This window comes from Aphis gossypii, chromosome 1 (genome assembly GCF_020184175.1).
Source record: "Aphis gossypii isolate Hap1 chromosome 1, ASM2018417v2, whole genome shotgun sequence".
Lineage (NCBI taxonomy): Eukaryota > Metazoa > Arthropoda > Insecta > Hemiptera > Aphididae > Aphis > Aphis gossypii.
The window spans coordinates 73,600,115-73,623,135 of record NC_065530.1 but is presented as its reverse complement, the minus strand read 5'-3'; the positions used below and the strand labels follow the sequence as shown (position 1 = coordinate 73,623,135).

Below are 23,021 nucleotides of genomic sequence, written 5' to 3'. Positions count from 1 at the left end.
GTATGATCATATCGTGTCCAGAAAAAATTGTAATTTACTATTCTACGATAGTGTCTATATTAAATACATAATATCTCTATAATATTATTCTAATAGTTATTAATTATTTCATATCATACAATTCGCGTTAAGACTATCAAAAAGTCAAAAACAAACGACGTTATGCAGTTTCATCCCAATTTCGCCACAATCAAGTGTTTGTAATTTAAAATAAGTCATAATGATTTTTTTTTCATAATCTATTGTACGTTATGGGTACTTTAGAAATCATATCGTTACATATTTATTACATAGTTTTTTCTTTGTTGATGTTATTTAGCTAGCCGTAAACGGAAATTCCGGGTTTATCTTTTACTATCAAGAAAATTCCATTTGCAAAGGTATAAATGTCACGAAAAATGTTTAGGCGGCTCAAAAGGGATATTAGGTTTGCAATTTATATACCCGTACAGAATATAATATGTTGGGGCGGTTTACTTTGCGGGAATTAGGGATATCACATTATTTAAAAGCGAATCTGAACTGTATTCACCGTAACACTTTAAGTCTGAAACGGTTGGCCGTTTTAAATTTTAATTTGAGGCCCAACAAACGTTAAACGGTAAACCGCTGAGTCATCAAGACCATAGCGAAATGATAAAATTGAAATATTATTTCGGATCGTCAGTGGATTATTGAAACGTTGAAGTTTGGTGAGTACACATTGCAGGGTTGCGCATTATAATAATGATTGAATGTATGCTCAAGACGAAATAATATTTTAGTGTTTGATCTGCTGATGCTGTCGAAACAGGACAACGTCGGACCTTCATCACAACTGCAAGATGCCTAAAATATGGTTTGTTGTTTAATGTTTGCCACGGTTTTACTGAACGCATTATACCAACAGGATATAGTACTAGTATCTACTATATTTATATTTAGTTAGATTTCGTAGCACAATAGCTATATTTTCGTATTAGATACTCAAAACTAACTCGTTGTACACTTAAATATATTTTTATGTCCGTGCACGTAATAATATAGCATAACTGTCGTATTACCGTCATATTATATTTTCTATTAAGATAATAATGACATTCTGTTACGAGCATTGAGATTTTTTTCAATTTTCTACATCTTCCACGAGCAAATATTATTTTGTCTCACGTGTTACCGAATATCACAACACGAACACATATTTTCTACATGACAAACGCTCGAGAGTCATATAATGTTTTCGAGGATTTATAACATCAATTCGGTAACACTCTAATATTCGCATTAGAAATATTACGTATAAAAGCATTAACAGCATAATATAAATAGCCGTTAGGAATGGAAAGTTTTAAGCACATTATAATATACTGAACACATGTGCCTAGTATTAATAATGTTTTAATATTAAATACTAAACGTTGGCAGGGAATTATTGGCTTTTAAATGATACGTTGTTTTGTTTTTGTATTTAGTTGTTAATTTATTGATTGGAGTAGGCTTCTAACAATATAAATTATATTTATTTTAACTGTAACATTTTGTTATCAATATTATACTGAATGAATGACCCAGACGAAAAACGTTATTGGAAACGTTATGTCTATAGTACATGACAAAAACTAACCTTTAAAGACCTATAATTAGTACATATCATAATTGTTATATGTACGTCTAGTTATACATCATTACACAAAATTGTTTGCGCGGCGTTCAGAGCTTTGTGGGTATATTTTTGACTGATAAAATATTATGTTTTTACACTATATGCAAAAGCCAATACCATATTACATTATACATAATCAGCTCTACCGAGTTCGATGACGATGTCGATATTAATAATATATTGGCTGTAAAATATTATTTCGTTGGTTTACGGTGTCATCGACGACGGTTGACAGTTAATATAATTGCAACTGTCAATACACGACAGTTTAAAACGTATTAAAATTAGTGGACAGAAGACTGCGTTATAATATTATTATAATATAGTATAATATTATATAATATTATATTATTCTCTGTATATAGGTCGAAGTTTATTTCACAAAAACGTCATATACTATAATATCTAAACGTAATGTTTTTTTTTCCAAACCAAATGTGATCAAATTAATACCAGACTGAGTAACAAAACTAAAGTGGTTTTTTGAAACGTAAATATAAATAAATAAATTTTAATGATACCGAAACGTATAATATACGTAGCTTATTCCAATTAAATTATCAGTTAACAGTATTGTGCTACAATAATCAGTTTTCACACGCCCACACGATATTGAACGATTCACACCCTCAATATTCGTTTTGATTATAATATAGCATAGTGACAAACGACGATTTATTGTATAGTGTATGTTGATAATTTTTGTTCGTTTTTTATTTTATTATATCAGTGAAGACATCTATCGGTTGAATTTAAAATTATTAGCATCATATACTATTTCTTTAACCCATAAACTCGAACGATATTTTGTTGCAGCATTTATTTATTTTTCATAACAACGTACACCTAACTGACCATAACTATTAGATACAACTATTTATAATTTATTACAATATGATGCACAAGACTGACCTTTGTTGAACGTCTGTATGGCATCGGTGGGCAACCACTGACGCCAATAGTGCCCCAGACTTGTGTAGTCTATCAACTGGTTCTTCAAGGCACCTGGGTCGTCGTGACCCAGCACCGGGAATACAAACTGGCTGCTAAACGTGTGAATGAGGAGGTTGGTAACATTTTGGATGGCCATAACTCGGGTATGCATATCCACCACATCTGACGACACGGAATCTCTGTAAAAATTAGGTAAATCGATAACATTCACAAAACCACATTTAAAAAAACATTAAAGGTTAAAATAAAAAATAAGTAGGTAAGTGGGTACTTCTCTGATGTACAATATAAGTGTCAAGTGGGTCATTGTTATGAGTGTGTTAACATTTTTATTCATTTTTATACCTATCATATTATAATAAATACTTTTATATTACAGTACAATAGTTAACGTCGTTATTTATCGTTTAGATAAGTAATTTCGTCCAAAATTTAAATTTAAATATCTTAAACGATATTTTTTTATACATATCTTTTTTTTTAGTTTTTGTGGGTCTAGCTTTTAAAAAATATTGTTGTATTAAGTTCTCGATATTATTTCACTAAGAAATAAAAAAACTTATAAAGAGATTGTAATACATTTTCAAAAATTTTGGCCAAGTGAACAATTTTTTATCAATATTTATATAAATAAAAAAATGTATTTTATTCCCGCAATTATAAAATATAATATATATGATATAGTATAATGATGTTTTGTTGAAATTCACGATTCATCAACAAATCGGAAAGTCTAACATAAAAAAGAATCAAATTTTTTCTATGAATTAACTTTATTATTTTATATGTTGAATATCAAATGATATACCGAATCTAATGGAAAACCGTGCAAACATGTAAATCTAAAGCGTCTAGGGGTAGTGAATCGATTCTAATTCAAAGAATAAAAACTTTTTTTAGCATGTTAACTTATTATTTTTATTCCCAGTATTAAACATATAACGTGGAAAAAATGGCATTGTAGTTGTGCAATAGTTATAATATAGGAGACTTTGCAAGGCTTAAAACGAGGTTGTTGCGGTATTAGTTAATTTGTGTTTAACACATATTTATGTGTTCTCTCTAAGGAAATTTTTTATTCAAAAAATTTTAAACAATGGTTAATTATATTTATGAGACATGTGGTGAAGAAAAGAATTTGTGTTTTACTCTGCAATAAAACTTTTGTTGATTTTCAGCAGCAAAATATTTTATGTTGTTTAATAAAATACACTTGTTATCACAATGCCGTTTCGTGGAGGTGGAAAGGCTAAAACATTGTTTATACTATTTCCATAACATTTAGATTTCAACATTATGGTTGACAATAATCTATTATTGGGTGATACAATATAGTGTGTATTTTCTGTAAAGCTTTACGTTTAAATTTAATGGGGAGTTCGAGTTAAGTCGCTATCAACAATAAAATCCGATATTTATTTGCCAAATTATTTGCAGGCTTATTTTTAGTATAAATATCTTATTAATTTGAATATAATTAAGTTTGATTATTTAAATGTACCTGTCGTGTACACATTTTATAGGACATTATAACAAACAATTCATAGGAACTTATTATAAATATATTATGTTACTAAATAGTGAAAAAAAATTGAACTAATTAAACCCTATAATTATATTTTATGAATAGTTGATTTGTGTTTGTTTTTGTTTTTTCATAAGTATTAAGTATAAAATAATATGTCCATAACATTTTTAAATTTATCAAATAACATGTAATTTATTATCTGACATTTTTTTTATATATAATTTAAGACTAAATCCCAAAAAACATTTAATGCTCCATAATATATTTACGGTGTATGTTTTGGTTTCAGATGAAAAATATCACATTGCAATGATATTAAGACACTTTAAGAATATTTTATTGTAATTGAAAAATTGCTAACTATTTAATTGTTAAAAAAAATATATATATATATTAAGTAGTTTTTAGCAAATTATTAATGATTAAAAATTAAAAATAAATATTTGAGTAATTTTAAAACTATTTTAATTTTAACCTGAAAATACAAATTTAATTTATTTCTGTTACAGTGGTTTTTTAACAGTGTTTCAGAACGAAACGTTTTGAAAGTAAATAAATAGAATAAAGTTTAAACTGTTCAACTTATGATTTTATTTGATAATAATAGCAAAGGGGTTTTACCATAATTGGTGGTAACTTTTAATTTATTTAATATGAACTTTTATCAACTCAATAATAAATGGTATGTCATTTCGAGATGTCTTCACATAAATTATACAAATGTATGTAAACAATCACAAGGGCCACATCGGTCCCCATTATGGATCTAAAGATTTTTCTTATGTTAATATTGTGATATCAATAATTTAATGTACATGCTTACTATCAATAGAAGTTTATCAGTGAAAACAATTTTGTAAAAGTTATGCGTTAAAAACTTGGTAGTGAGCGATTAAGATTTTTTTTGTTTTTAGATTTCGTATGCTAGCTGGCGGTTAAGAGACTACCGTTGATTAGGGTCGATTTGAGTATTTCGAATATAATATTGACGTTGACATTGATACGCGATAAAATCAGAGGCAATAAACAATGGGCTTAATATTATATTATTATGATACTAAACAATACATATCTAAATGGCTGCAGTTAGTGAGAAGAGTGATTTAAAAGGCTCCACATTTTTATAATATTTTAATCCTTCTTTACCAACTCATATACTCATACGTTCATTATTTTTTTTTTCTGGAATTATATTATAATAATTGAATTAACGTGCATAAAAATAGAGTTTACAAAGATACACTGCAAATTCAATGTAAATATCTTTAAACAAAGTTTACGAAGTTGAGCTTGTTACATAAATCTTTTGAACGTGCGAACGAGTGTGCGCACAAAATTGTAAGTTCAAGGGTCAAGCTTAATAGGCTATATTGACTGGGCGGATGTTACGTTTTTAGAGTTAATAGAATTTACTTGAAAGGTAGGTAGGCGTGATATATGAATTTTTAGTTAGACCGTAAAACAATAATACATTAAGAGAAAAAATAATATTTCAGAGTATCAAAATAAATTTGTTGTAGGTATTCATTATTATTTTCCCTTAATATAAAATAAAATAAAATAAATTTAAATAAATTGAGAAAATAAACCTCGTAATAGTAAGATATGATAAATTACAGTGAATACTGAATATACTTAAAAGTATTCTTGAAAGTACAAACTTATACTGTAAAAATAAAACAATAGCGTATATTTGAAAATAAGGAAAAAAATATAGTACCTGTAGAGCTATCTATTATAATTCAATTAATTTCAAAGAAAAAAAATCACGAACACTCATATTTATAAGTTAAAATTATATAACATAATAACTAAAAACAGTTATTTAATTTGAAACACAAATCTATATTATAAAAAAGAATAAAACAATTTATTCTATAGAGTTGTATTTTTTAAAAAAAACTTTAAAAATATTATTTTTTTAAACAGTTTATAATAATTTCAACATAACGGCGTATTAATATTGAACAATAATTTTATAATCGTAATGTTTGTCATCGGTTATTACGTAATTAACTTAAATTACGTACTGATAAAATAAAAAAATCAAATTTAATACACGTGACACGCGATGGTTTGAAATTGAGTTTACTAATTTTAACTTTATTTTATTTTATTTTTTATTTTTGATCCTTTATTAGTTATTATATTGTACGTCACAACTTAATATGTACCTACTCTGATTAATTTTAAAATTTAATTTTCTTCATACCGATCAAACTTAGAAACATAAATTACTAGACCCAATTCCCCAAAGTTATTAAATTAGCTCACTGGAATATTGATTATTTTGAAAACTGTAGAATTAATACTGTCATCAATTATTTTAAATTATTGGTGAATATACATTGTATTTTAGAGGAATCCAAAAAATAATTAAAAAATAATTACTTTAGGTAAAAATTGTATTTTATTCATAAATCTTGTATCTTTTGATCACTTTAATTACATTAAATCCAGTTATAAAGTTCATGTATGATTTATAAAACAACAAATATCCTTATTACGTTTTTATTTATATATACCTATATGTAAATAGGTATAACTATTTTGATTGAAATGTCAACATAACTAATTATTATAAAAATATGTAAGTATTTACAGTCCATAGTATTACATTTTAAGTATTAGTTTAGCAACAGTAATATCAACAAACCAAAAGTCGTGATGAATTAGAATCATCTAAACGATATAGGTACTGAATGGAGTTCTACTTCACAGATCTCCAAACTTTTCAAAATAAGATTAAGATTTTTTATAAAAAACTTAACTATATAAATCCATTAATAAAATTAAGTCAGGATTTTAAGTTTTGTGTCACCCACTTAATTAAACTGTCCTGATTGAAATCAAGTTAAAAAATAATTATTTCTACTATCTCTGAAATTGTCTTACCGAAATGTCTTTAATATTTCATAAGTAATACTTAAATATGTAGTTTATTATTCATTGGTGAAATAATTTGGTTCAATTATACGTTTCTTTTTCGATTTTTCCGAACGACCAATGTCGTTAGTTCTTGATTTTGAAATGAGCCAAGTGAACAAAAAGACGTTATACATACTGTGACTCACTTGCTAATGAAAAAAAAAATATCTGACTTTGAACAAAATTGTAATATTCAAGTATCATAATATTCACGAGGCGTGCTGAGAAGGAAGTGTAGAAACGACGAATACCTATATTTACATACATACTAATATTTCGATTAGTTATACCAGGCAAAAAAGTATATTGAAATTGCAAGCCAATATGAAATCGACGTTTAAATTTTTTTTAATATTCCATATTTTATCCCAATGATGTATATATATGGATTCCAGACCATTGAATTGTACTTTATAATAAATTTAACCGAGTAACAGGACGTACACGTATTATAATAACGTATAACCGCATTGATATCATTCGGTAACTGTAATGGAATTATGGTAATATAAGCATCATGGAAAGCAAAACTTAAATCGATAGAATGCTGTCATTAAACAAATTATAAAAACTGCAGATAAATTGATAAAAACAAAAAAACGGTCTATATTACGTAAGTATCTACCGTACCTATACATTTACGATATTTCTGTGATATAATTGGATACAATATAAGAATTGCTAAAAGATGAAATATCTCGAGATTTAGTTAAAAATTGTTGAAAAACTGATATATTGACATAGTTTTACAAAAATATTGTGTGATAAACTACAAATATAATCAAATATCAAATATCGTCTGTAATTTATATTTTAAAGTACATAATCGGTAAATAAACTAAAACTTTTGGAAGTTCCTAGAAATATATAATATATTACAAGGTTTATATTACGGTTACATCGTGAAACTCTGCATGAAACGCGTATAGGTAAATAACTATTAATATACTACCTATAAAATATAAGTATATCATAAATTGTTTTGACAATCTGAAATCGCTCAAAGAGGTATCATCCAGAAACACAAACATTAAAACCACACAACAAGTTCTAAGCTTCTAATTAAGATGGAATAGTTTACAGTATCAAACGATTCAGGAAATTCTATATTGAATACCCATTTATAGGTATTTGATTTTATTTTAAAAATTAACTATTTAATTTAAGTGTAAACCGTTGTTGGTACTTCGTTTTTAATCACTGAAATTATAATAAAAAATGTTATTTTATCATTGCGATTGGATATTCGTAGTACAGGATTGTGATTCATTATTAACGCATAAACCTGTTTTGGTATCACAAAAAAATATTAAATCAAACTAATGTATTGACATGTCAGTTTTAAATTTAATATAATACGAGTACATAATAACAATTAAACATAATTAGAAAAAAAAACACTGTACAATATTTTATTGAGTAATATAACGAATAATTCGCCAGTATTCTTATGTAATTTAATATTATACTTATTTTACGTGATTCTCACTATTCCACCGTAAATAAAGAAACCAAGTTAAAAACTTTTATCTGTTGAAATATTATTATATCCCGTTCTCGTGATGATTTTTTTTATTTTTATTATTATGTTTTCCTTTTAGTTTATGTCGAAAGTCAAAAACATATTACGCATTATATACACCCAATGAAACGAGACTAGAGCAGCAGCTTCCGCGTGTAGAAAAATAAAAGGTTACTGAAATACTCGACAGGGATCGCCGTCTAGTCTGCTCTAATTGATTATATTAATATACAGTGGAAAAGTTTTTGGAATCGACACTGCATTATTGTGACGGGTGGCAATCGCTTAGTATCTACACAAACTGTACTGATCAGACGATGGCATTTCACGTCATTTATCGTTTGTAATGCTACTCGGCGAACAAACCTTTGACCGTACGTCGAGTGTTACGGTTGAAAAAAAAGAAAAGAAATTGCGACACAACACGTAATGCATCGTTATACTGCTGCCGCAGCCACCGGAACTATAAAATATAATGTTATTATTATATTAGTATTATATAATTCACTGTTGTGAATAAACGTCCCGGCGATCCCGTTAAACATTTACAGCGCGATAACAATATTACGACGACGTGCGTATACCGGTGGGAACGAAGCACTATAATAATGTAATATTGCTGTTATTATTATATTCGCCATTAAACAAGAAAAAAACAAGTTGCGGCGGAAAGTCTTGTCACCGCGATAAACGCGTGAGGCCCGGACGTGTGTTTGCCACGTCTCTTTCCGCCGAACGAAGCGCGGCTTCTGGGACCTAAAAAGTACCTAATGCGACTTTAGCGTTCGGTTTCCGCGTATTTTGGGCGTGAAACGTCTAACGCCACGCCGTGGTAATATTATTATATTTTCGTTGTTCCCGTTTACTGCCACCGTAAAAACACATTTTCCGGTCACAATTTTTTTTTTCTTCGCTCGCCGTATACTCTGGAAGCGACGACGAATGAACCCATTATAACGTCCGTCTTACACGTACATATACATGTATACATATTATATACGTTCCGATATTAACCTACCTTTCCACCACATGCTACCACTACGCGTATACCACTCAGCCGGTATATATCATTATTACACTTTCACTTATATTATGCCGACTGGTAAGGGTTGTTTCGGTACCGTCAAACTAGACCTCTGGGAAGCGTTAACTATATATTAATTTATATATCTCGTGTGCGTTTCGTATCTAGGATGCGTTATTTTTATCGCCTTTTACGGTGCGTTAGTAAACATTGAAAATCATAAAATATCATTATGAGTATTTACTGTTATGTATAATGTTATTTACTCAATTTATTATCATTCTACTATTATCATAAAGTATGAAGAATCGAGTAGAAAAATCCATCCCATACGGTGTCATCTGCTAATAGTGTGACTCACAAAAAAATTCCACTCCCAGTCGTGACTTTAATATTATTGTGCATGTTTTGTTATTCAGAGTTTTAATATTTTATATTATTTTGAAATAACTCGATTTTTTGTGCCTTTTGTTCAGTAGTAAATTGTGATAGAAAACTGATTTCATCCGACGGAAAATTATTTATTTGAAAACAATACAAACTAGAAATTCTAGAGTTATTTAACTTAATATTCGATGTATAATAGTCCGAAATAATAGGTTTATAATTTATGAATGATTTTAAAATGTGAATTATTCTCGTGCTATTAATATTATATTAATAATTTTTTAATTTTTTCGAAAAATTGAGTATAATAACTACAAGACTTAAATTGAATTCATATTATTTTTCATGTAAGCACACACTATTAAGGATGATTATCCTTACTAATCAGATTTGAAAAACTCATAAGCTCATCATTATAGAATTTAAATTTAAATGTATTAATAAAAAAATTTGTACAAAAAACATTTGATTCACAATAAAAATACATTGTATTTAAATATAGTACATTTATATTGCTAAATTTTTTAAGATTCACTTCTTAAATGATATAAATAGATATAAGAAAATCAAGAATATGTTTTTTAAGAGGTATACTGAAAAATTTAAAAATCTAAATTATATTTTAATGTATTTTATAGATACAAAGGGAAGATAGGTGAGCGCATGCTAAGTAAATCGCTATTTACGTAAAGGTAATATTACTTTTATATTACTTTCATGTTGACTAAGTATGAAATGTATTTAAGTATTAAATTAATTTTAAATATAAACACAAACACTGTAGTGACTTTAATAAAATAAATAAAAAAATCGTTTATAATAAAATATATACATGCATTTATCTTTTTATTTTTGATTTTGAACGGAGCGATGAATGTATTGATTTTATAATGATGTATTTTTCTTGTGTGTGCATGTGTACTACAGTGTACACATACAGTGTACTATAAATAGTCAACAAAATAATTTGATTTTCAAAAAATGAGGGTGGATTCTAGTAGAAAATTGGACCTAGTTTGTACTTTGGAAAGATAAAAATAAAAAATGCTCAGTACTTTTTTTACGAAACTCGACAATATCTTTTAAAAAAAAGTGAAAAGTTTTTTGTAGTTTAAATTCATAAAAACTTTTTGTTTTTATTTAAGTTTTGAAAATTTAATTCAAGATTCCTCATAAGTAGTTAATACTTGAAAATCAAAAAAATTAAAAGAATATAATATTACTATAAAGACGATTATTTTTCAGACATCGACTCGATACGCAACGGCAGCAAGTACAAAGTCCGGAGAGCACTATGTCTTCTTATCACCAACCACCACCATGGGGCGAAAACGCGCGACTTAGTGAACTCTCCCACCACACCGCAAAGGCGGTAAATGAGACGGGAAGATATGTCGCGCCGGACGAACATTGGCCGCCGGCGATCGCTCTCTTCTGCGTAAACCGCCTACGTGACGATATACAAGCCACGCGAATTTAGCTGTCTGCGTAGACCAACACATCACATCTCGCACGGTCAATACCGCCAACAACCCCATCAATATCACACACTGACACTCGCTGACATAACTATCAACATCCGTATCAACTTAACTGCGTAATGCGCATCGTCTCCATTGTCTTGTAGAATGTGTGAATTGTAGAAAATTCAACCGCGATACCGACCTAACCTGGTCCACGACTAATTGGCTCCCCGCAGAAGAGTTAGTCCGGGAAACGATCGAGGTAAGACTTTTTTACACATACCTTGGACATATGCTTATAGTGCTTAGTATCAAGGAAGAGTTTACTAGGTGTGTTTTTTTTTCGGTTATCTAGGATATTACCGAGTTAGGATTACATAATAAGTATTATTCTGGTAAGAAGGGAAATCCGAGAATAACCGCGATACGGCTGTGGCAAGCAGTAAATCACATAAGGTACCACCACTCCGCCGTCGCTTAACTTTGTCATCTCACATTTTTTTTTTTTTATAATATTTCCGATAACGAGACGTGCTGCAGCTCACGACTCAGACCAAACTGGTTCTAGAGCTGCCGAAATCATCACCCAGCCACCGCCATCGAGCCCGCGACTTAGTTTCGATTATAATTGGAATACTCCGGCGGCACTCGATATCAGTGTAAAACAGCTGATCGTTGTTTACTTTGGCGTAATAATCTTTCGTAAAATCTTAAACACACTGCACGGATTTTCACCTTAGTTTCACTCTAAGCTACCCTTACGCTAGTCACAGTACTGCTGTACAGTTGACTTGGAACCAGTTACGGCTCGAGTGCGTAGGGTGGGGAATTAGCGTGTACGCGTCAAAAGAGGACTTGCTGATTAGGCTCGAGAAACATAGTCGCGAGTCCGTCCGGGACCCCGGTAGCGTGAGGTTCTACTCCGGTCGACTTTCGGTCACGGAACTGACGGAATGTGTGGACGGTTAACACGCGTCACCTTTACGGGAAGTCACGGCAACTAGCGAGTTGTACAGGACGCCGTAATTTAAAGTCGCAATTTAAATGAGTGGCGAGTACTTGATACAACAATATCAAAACACTTCACCTATCTTGGGAAGAATTCCGAGTAGAATTCTTAGATCATTTTGACAACGCCGAAATTCAATCCAAATTGTACGCCGACTTAGTATCGATACGACAAACGTCCAAACAGTCGCTTACTCAATTTGTGTTGACACTGTGATAAGCTCCCTCGCCAACCTCGGACACTAAAGCGATCATCCAACCTTCGACAATACCAAAACACACCGCAGCGGCGATTTTAGTAATAAAAATTATAATATTTATCAATATTTAAAAACAAAACCGTCAACTTAAAATTCCAAATTGTTTCATTTACTTTTTATTAATTATAAACATATGTTAAATTATACTGGAAATTATGTTGTTTAATTGATTATTGAAAGTCTCTTTTCTAATTTCCATGTATTTTATTAAGTCAAGTGTTTTTTTTTCACGGTAGTATTTAAATATCAATGTGATATTAAACTTATATACTGTAAAAGACCCACGATGCTGCCATTTATAACTATTTATGAAATAAGTTGTTTATTTATGAAGGGGAAAAATGTTGATTCATTTCGTGCAACTTTATTTATAACACGCACCCACCTCGATAGTGGTAAGCTGCCGTCAGCGTGCAGCCTATCCGGATCAGTGTCATGTCTGCGATTTTTTTATGATGTAATAACAATTTATTTAACTCATTGTTATACTATAAAGTATTCATTTTTTACCATTATACTATATTATAATTTAAGAAAATCTCTTTATACAAAATGAAATATTATAAAAATGTTACACCAACAAATCAATGACAAATTAGTGCATTAAAATACTTTATAATTAAGTGGTGAATCGTTATACAAACATAAAAATAATAATAATGTGGCAATAAGTATTATTGTTACAAAACAGTTATTTTTGTGAGTAAAATTTAGTTGTATTATTATCAATATTAATAATATATTTTTTTTTATTGATTTGCATCATGTTATACTGCATAGTAAAAAAAACAATTGTATTTAACGTTTATCATGTTGGCTGTTGATTGTAAAGTTGTATTTTTATAATTGAAATATACCTAATCTATTATATGAAATCTATATTTCAAGCTTTATTTAAACGTTATAAATAAAAATAATTCTTTGACAAGTTCTTCATTTCAAAAAATTCACAGGCAGTAATTCATTTAGAAATTTCAGAAATTTAGAATACTAGTAGTAATATTATTTTATTGTACGTGAACTTCGATCGAAATATAGTTATAAAAGTTGTACACAGAAACTATTCGATATGATAGATTAAAACAACTATTTTATTTATGCTATCTAAGGAAATAGTGCCATATGATTCAATAATAATAATAATAATAATAATAATAATAATAATAATAATAATAATGATAATGATAATAATAATATTTATTGAATCATCATAAATTATTATGATGTAGGTAGAAATTTTACAATATTCAATGAAAATTAATTTCAAAACAATAATAAGAAACAAATAGTACTTTGATAAAGCTGTCATAATAGCAAGCTCTTTATTATTAATTTAATTTATTGTGGTTTATGGAGAATAAATTGATAATTGTCTTTAATTACATTTGCAGCAGCTTAGTTTTCAATGAGGAATAATCATTATTTAATTAATATATTTATATATATCAGTAACATCCATCATCCAAACAATCAATAAATTAGTAGCTTTATACTTCTAACTCTAAGCTAGCACTAGTCAAATACGATATTGACATTACAAGGAATAATATGTATTATGTTAAATTATTATTTGGCAATTTAACTGTTTCATTTAAACTTTGAACTGAAATTAGCCAACTTAGGTATCACTTGCTTAAATTTAGATACATTAAAACGGATATTGAACAAACCCAAGTACAATAATTTGAACATCAAAAGAAGTATCTATGATCGTATTTTAGAAATTTAATGAAACAAACGGAATAGTAGTACCTACGATATTTACAATTAAAATAAGAGTAAAATTTAATAATTTTTAACTATATATAGATTCAACCGATATAATACATTTAAATTCATACTATTCGGTGCGATATTTTTATATAAAATCAACTCATGATTTTTGTTATAAATAATTTAAACGTAAACATGCTCTCCGACCAATTTGTGTATATATTTATACAGCAAAATTATATGTTTGACACTATTGACCGATTCGTCGAAATGCGATAAATAAAGTGAGTTGCTATGTACTTTTATGGTTATTTTAATTATTAAACGCATAGGTGGAATGTCATAAATCGACGATGACAACACGTGTGTATAATATATCAAACAAACATCGTAGAACACGTTCCACAGAAACCCAGTGACCCGATAACGGGTCGTTTCGAAAATTGACCGATTCACAGTCGTGTTCAACCTATACAGTGTAATATAATATACAATATTGTAAAACCTTTGTATCTTCCTTAAGTATGTATTACCTATATGTATATATTATGTACAATATACATATTATTATACGATCGCAATTCAATGGACTCGTATACGAATAGCGAGTACCGAGTAAACATTATTATTGTCATTGGTATGATGGTATCCGAGGTCGCACCGCCAATGTTATTTAATACAGCAAAACCACGCGATAGAATGCCGCGATTGAATGGGCATGATAGCTAGAATTAAGCAAAATAATTTTGTGAGGAATTCGTTCATAAAGATACGATTTTGAACCAGATAGCTAAAATTAAATAGACGTGTTCGTAAGAGGTCAGTCAAAATCTTGGATTCTGCGAAAATCTCTTAAACCAAACGTATTTAACTTTTTTCAATCTAAAACTTTTAGCGAGCAATAATCAACTAATGTTTGTATACTACCTATGTATATTGTATATAATAATTCAACTTACAATGATATTGAAAAATTAGTCACCGGTCAATGCTATAGAGCATAATACTTTCAAAATATTTTTCTTTCCGTACACCTAAGCTTAACATTTTGTTAAATTGTATATCGCATTGCAAATTTTAAACTTTTTCACATAACTGCTCTTAAAATAATTAACCTAATTTTTTTTTTCGAGTACTCAAGTTTAGGAATCAGTACGATAGAAAAAAGATATAGCGTATTAAAAACTAATTCAACATAATTATTTTATCTTCAAAATCGCAAAAAATTATCTAATTAAACCGTTTAATAGAATACATTGTGAATTAAAATTTCAAGTTAAAGTTAAGTGACCAAAGTTTTTCGTTGATTCGAATAAACTATAAAGTGCCGACTAGTTACCACGGGTATCCAATATCTGTTCTTCAATTTGCTCACTATTCGATAAAAAACTACAATTTGACAAAAAGGATTATTGAAAATGCTAGAAAAATAATAGAAAAAAAACTAAAAATAACATAACTTATTTTAAAATTTTGAAAAAAAAAATGATTTAAAAACACATGCATTAATTGCAAGAAAACAACTATTTTTTGGCTATAAGAGAATCACCATGTATATATTTTAGCTACTGGATCACCGAGATTTATAATATTAGATATTATAGACATAACTGTGGTATGATAATATATAAATCTTTACTGTATTGAGCGGGGTGTCCACCGTAGTACTCGCACTTCATTGTCGGTCGACCTATTGAGTCGAAAGGGCTTTTGTAATCTCAAATCATAATACTAGTAATGATAATATACAGAACTATACAATACATATATATATATATTCATATATTATTATCCTCTCCGGTCAACTGTACACATAATATACATGGTCGCGATGACGACGTATGCCACTCGAATAAAGGACGGTTTGCCCACCTCAAAAAATAAATTTACTGACGTTTAATCGACCACTGTATTTACTAATATTTACTAGTACAGAATATTTCACCACAGGGAGTTATATTATTCATTTTTGGCCTTCGGTATTTATTAAATATAGAACGCTTGCTGGTAAATCGTGAATGCATTTTAAACAATTATTTTTTAATAATTTCATTGATAAAAATTAAATGAATTAAGAAAACAATAAAGAGTTTGGAAATTGATTCAATATTCGTTAATTATTTCTTGGTAAAGTCGGGTAAATATTTTACTAATAATTTAATTATGTTATAAAAATAACAAAAACACAATTAATACATAAAATATTGTTGAGAATAATCAAAAATTAAAAAACCAATTTTAAAAGTTATATTAAAAGTCTAAAATAAAATATATAGGTACTTGAAAAATACACAATTAATATAATAAAATATAATTAATATTTTACATGGTGCAAGTAAACAGGTATATTGATAGTTCAACTTCAATATTAAATGTTTAATGTTACATAAAATACTAAATTTGCAAAATTGATTGGTTAAACCAGTTTTATAGATAGGTATATTACATTATTAAAAGTTATTAAGGTATACCGTTCAATTAAATGTTTAAACTTAATAATGTTTCTATACATTTTCCAGCAATACCTATAGTTAATGTATGATATAGTGCTTTAAAATACGTATATAATATTATGTCAGTAATGGAGTATTTAATTACAAAGAGAAATAAAAATAAAATAATTGATAAAAATGTTTTATACTACAAGTATAAACAAAAAAAAAAATGTCCAAGTAGAAATTCGGTGTGTGTGTGTTCAAAAAAGCATGTGAAATGGATCACTTACTACTGACGATAATATATAAAAAAGTAAGTACTGTTTAAAACTGATAACGTTTTAAAATGAAAAAAAAATAACAAAAACTATATAACTGAACTTGAGCTAAATTAATTTAAATATTGGAAGCTATTCAAAATAAAAAATAAAATTAACCAAACTTAACTAAAAGCTAATGAACTGATATGAATTTGATTTATAATTATTTAAAATACAAAGGAAACGAATAAACATCTAGGGACTATTATATTTTCTGGTTTTTAAATATATATGAACTAAATTTTTAGATATGGATCACATCACACCAGCAATAGTGCAGCCACATAACCTACAAAGGGCTATAAAATAATGTAAATTTCGAGGGGACAGAAGTGCACGGTGACTTTTAAAAATATGTCAGTTGAATTAATGATCAAATTTGTTATTCGAAAATTGAAAATCGGGGGCCTTGAGTGATGTGCGTGTAACATTTCTACTAAATGTTATGATGAGTGGCATATAATCATATATATGTCATCATCGTCATCGGTGGACTACCGGAATCGAAATAATAAACTCTCGTAAACCGCGAACGCTCGTAACACACGATGACATATCATATTCATATCAAAATGCATTAATAAATAATATGGCACCATGAACAATTAATAGCGTTTCGAATGCAATTCAGCAAACAACGTACACGTGGGCTTATAAAAAGAATAAACGAGGAAAAATTATGTCATCGTATTGTAATATATTATTATTGTTGTTTGCATATGTGCATTTTTTTCCCCCGCGGATCCAGGGTTTTTCTGCAAATTTTCCGAATTCCAAACAACTGTGTGGGTTGTTTTTTTTCTTTGAAAAGTAATGCGTTCCCCATATTCTATATATTATTGTACAATATACTGTCGTCCCGCTACACACAACAATTCCACAAGACTGAACAATACAGATTCCGATTACATTTTACACAATAAGTGGCATGGCAGACGGATGTTGTTTTGGTTTTGTTTTCACAATACGATTCACAACATAAATATATTATATTATTATAGTATATTTTTTACAATTTGCGCAGCATGATTAACAACGACGAAAGCAAGAAACGTTTTTGAGAAATATAAAAAATGTTAACACGTAAACATAGATATGTTTTTCGGGAACACATCTTGTATTACATTAATTGTGTCTGATTTCGCAATGACGATATGTCAACGAGATTTGTGTTTTTGGAAAAAAAAAATTAAACTTGTAGTTGTATAATAATATACTAAGTGTTTTTTTTTTTTTTAACAGTAATCAATCATAGTTTCAAAATATACAAGGTGCTGTCTTTGAAAATAAAAAAAAGGTTTACTACTTAAGCAATCTGAAGTCATAACCTACAAGACAATTAATATGTTTTTACTATTTAAAATGGTCCATTGTGTATTTTTTTTTATATATTTTTATTGTTTTATAACAACATTTTTTTTCCTCAAAATAATGTAAAAATACATTTTCAAAAACATTAATATTTTTTGTGATAATGAATGTTTATTGTTTAAGAAATAGCATTTTATATATACATAAGTATATTATTATTCATATAAATATTTTGTGTGAGGAAAAATGTGCCTAAAATTCGATTTCGGACCAGAGTGTTAACCAAATTCAAAAATACTGTAACGAGTCGTATTCACAGTCAATTTTATGAGAAAAAAAGTTATTATTTGTTTAACCTAGTACAGCGATAACATCTCAACTAAGTCTACCAAATCCTACGAATTCAAATAAAAAGCTGTTAAATGTATATTTACGATTTAATGTCGTAACTCGTAATGTTACGTTGTTATAATACACAATGTGCTTTCTAAGAAAAAAAAACTGTATCCCGATAAAATAACTAATTTAAATTGTATCTTCTATCAGTTTTTATCACTCTTTGTCGTATATTTTAATATATAAATACAGTATGTACTTGGTATATAGTTGAAAATAGTAGAATACCTAAATAAATAATATCGTATACCTACCATTGTATAATTTCGTATGTATTTTATTGTAGCAAATATACGTTTACTACACGTGGACTCTTTACATGTACAATATTCGTAATGAATAAAGCTTAATGGGAAGTTGTTGCTCGGTAATATAAAAAAAAAATACTCTTGTGTACAAAGAATTCTTGGAATATGTGATTTATGTACCTAGTTTAGTATACGAACAAAATACAATAAATGATGAAAAAAACATGCATATAGTTTTTAGAAATATTTTTTTATTTCAAGCATTATATTTTTGTAAATTATTTGCTAGCGTAAAATACCCACCCCCCTCTCCAACATAACAAAAACATAAATATATCACTAAATCATAATACGTTATAATATTATGTTAGTTGATGAAAAATACTTAGACTAACTCGAGTAAATTAAGTTAAGTCGACATTGTAGATCATAAATTAATATTTAACGTTAACTTTAATATTAACACTTAAAATTAAGGTTTAAACGATAGTGGATTAACTTTTTTTCTGATTACTGTCTACAAATGCATAATGCTAATTCAACTTTCAAATATTTAAATTATATTCCCCATTATACACGCTCAAACAAATTAAACACTTATTAAATCAAGATATACTATTATAATATGATCATATTAGATATTATGTATTAGTTAATATTTATTTAAACCGTTATACTAATAAATCGTGATAAAAAATTAAAATTAAATTAATTTTTATTATTTAATAATCAATTCGTTTTAATTATGTTATAGATATTATGTATAATAATAATTTTAATATTTAATATATATTTTAACTGACTATTAAAAGCTAAATTATTTCAATACGTACTGCAAATATTTTGATAAAAATTATTTATAAGCTATAGGTACAATTTCAACTAGTTATAATACAATGCAGACTTTTGATAAAATATTTAATTTATTGATAGGTATATACTATATAGACAATAATAATTTAGCGGTAGTAAATCATTGAATATACGTCCTATTCTAAACTGTATAATCAAGAACAGACAAGAATAGCTAATTGTTAAGAATTTGATCACTAAAAGTAAGAACCGTCAAAGTTGTTAAGTGAAATAATTTTTGTCACGCGCTGCACGTAAAGACTTTTATTAATAAATTCCTAAACAAAAGGCACTGTCTTGAAAAGTATGTACATATATATATATATATAAATAAACAAAAAATAATAATTTTACCTCGGTATCGTCTAGAGAAAATTTTTCCAATAATAAATTAGCTATGTTCAATAAAATATACCACGAACAACAATTGTATCATGGTGTTATAGATATTCCATAGTTTAAAGTACAATATAATAATTAATGATGTGATTTAATATTTTATAGTTTTTTAAGTACAATGACTATATTATATTATAAACGTTCTATATCGTTTATTAGGTATGTTAATTTAATAACTTTATTTCGTATCCATTAATATGATTAAAAAAAAAAAAAAAAAAAAAACACATTTACATAATATATTAGGTATTATAAACCGAGTTAAATTGTATGCTAAATTAACAATGTATACATTAATTAAAGCAGTACATACATAATATACAGTTTTTGATAAAAAAAAAAAAAAAAAAAATATATCGTTATATTATGAAGTATTTTCGATTTTTCGATGGGAAGAATTGGGTTTTTAATTGAAAATGCACAATAGATCGGAAACTTTTTTCTTTTTTTTTTTTAATACCGTATCGCCGGTTGATACCAACGCACTACTACACTGGACACACTATTATAAGTTTCACGAGAAGCAGGTTGACGCTGGATGGACACGGGCCAAATAAATTGTCGTAAATAGCTTTTACGTATACCATTACACGTATAGTATACTCCATACCCTACACTCGCATACGTGTAATCCCTTACATTAGATGCGATCTAATAAGGTCGTGTCGTTTTGTGTGCACGTGAACTCTTATCCCATGTGGACACTATTCAACGTATCCCGAAGAGTAGTAGTATAAGATTACCTTACCGCACCGCCGCCGCCGCCGCACCCGACCCCCACGTCCTACCCTCCCGTCGCTGCGATCCCATATAATATTCTTGCTCTTGTTAATAAATTAATAATAATATGTGTACATCCGTAAACTTCACGGGGCGAAGTATTATTATAGTGGTGCGCATAACGGCGTTGAATACGACGTGTTCAAACGCACCCGAGTATATTATAATCCCGCGGTGTGCGCAACTCCGGTACGTTTAATCTAATTACCTCGTCTCCGTGTGTACGAATGGCAACAATAAACGTAATAATAATAATAATAATAATAATAATACGACGGAACTAAACAGTGCTCAGGTACATATGATATTATTGTAACAATGATACGTGAGCGTCTGTAGTATATTACATTATAATATAGTATGTTGTACAGTGTTCCTTATGGCTGAAAAATATTGTTTCACTGCGCTCGATAGGTATCGAAATGTACCTATAGTCGCGTTATTGTGGGTATCCGATCGCTATGGACTAGTGCGTTGTATTTTCAAGAATCTACGACCAAAGTATTATCATTGTTGTTGAGGAGACAAAACATTATTAATAACTTTTTATTTGGGTAAATGTTAAATATAAAAAAACCAAAAGCGCTTGATAAAATTTAAACGCGTTTTTGATTAGGAGAAGAAAAATCTAGATGAGTAGGTGTCTTTAATATGGCTCTTCGTGCTCAAAACGGTTCCATTTCATATGTTTTCGTGCGTGAACTAGCGGCAAATAAACGTTTTAGTAATTTAATATTTCAATAAATATATATTAAATGGTTTGCGTGAGAGTAGGTACTCCATAGTTTTTTATTTTAATATTAAATATTAAAATACATCTCAAATTCACTGTTTATCAAAGCAACATTTAGTGACTATCTTCTTATGAAGAATGTAATCATATTTAACAGTTAGTATTATTAATAGGTTACATACTATTATTTTATTAAAAAAAATATATATATATTTATCTATTAAAATATATAAATGAATAATTTACGTTTTCTTATTCGAGATTTATAGTTAAGTTGAGATTTTTATTTATGTAAGACATTTATTATAAATAAAAATAGTTTTGCCTAGATAAGTCCAACACTGTTTTTGGTATTGACTTGACCAAGTTGAATTATATTATAGTGAACACGTTATATTTTTTTTTTTTACTCAAAGTTGTCGACGATAAGCAATCTCGATACTATATTATATGTCATTCGATTGATTATTATTTATTACATTTAAAAGAGTTAAGTATTATTATTAACATATTTCAAATGACATATAACTTTGACAGACCATAATGATAACATATTTTAATCATTCAACGCAAATATTAGAGACGTATTAATTATAATAATATATGATACAGAAAACCTAATGGCAAATATGTGTATGTAATATTATTATATCGACCACAAATTTCGTCTATATATTTAAAAATACTCGTATTTATTTTAATATGTCATTTATTATTTATTTTTTAGCCGAAATGAAGATTTCAACTGTCACGATATTCTAATGAATATGGGGCACATGAGTATTTTTGTAATGTGTATATATAAATTAAAGGAAACATGATTTACAATGAGTTTCAACAATTTTTTTATAACACATTGCAAACATAACTATACCTCAATAAATTTCAATTTTATAAGTCAATTGAAACATGTGTTTTTATTTTGAAAAATATATACCATTGTATTATACAAGTAAGCACACATTATTCATTTAAACCATTGTTAATATTCATATTTTTGTAATTGTGTTAAAACATTGCAGACTATAATAAATTGTATACCTTACAACTTTCCCCTTTCACGTGAATGATGTTTTATTGAATTTTTACTATAATATTTAATGAGTGGAGTCGATTTA

General features: G+C 28.0%; 1 protein-coding gene across 2 annotated transcripts in view; it reads right to left on the bottom strand.

Annotated features, from left to right (window-relative positions):
* Positions 1-23,021, bottom strand: part of LOC114119635 (acid sphingomyelinase-like phosphodiesterase 3a) — a 209,323-nt gene that overhangs the window by 70,248 nt on the left and 116,054 nt on the right. For both annotated transcript variants that reach the window (XM_050198775.1, XM_050198776.1), the window contains one exon: positions 2,555-2,775. In XM_050198775.1, the coding sequence (XP_050054732.1) occupies positions 2,555-2,775 (221 nt within the window). The remainder of the gene's footprint in view (positions 1-2,554; positions 2,776-23,021) is intronic.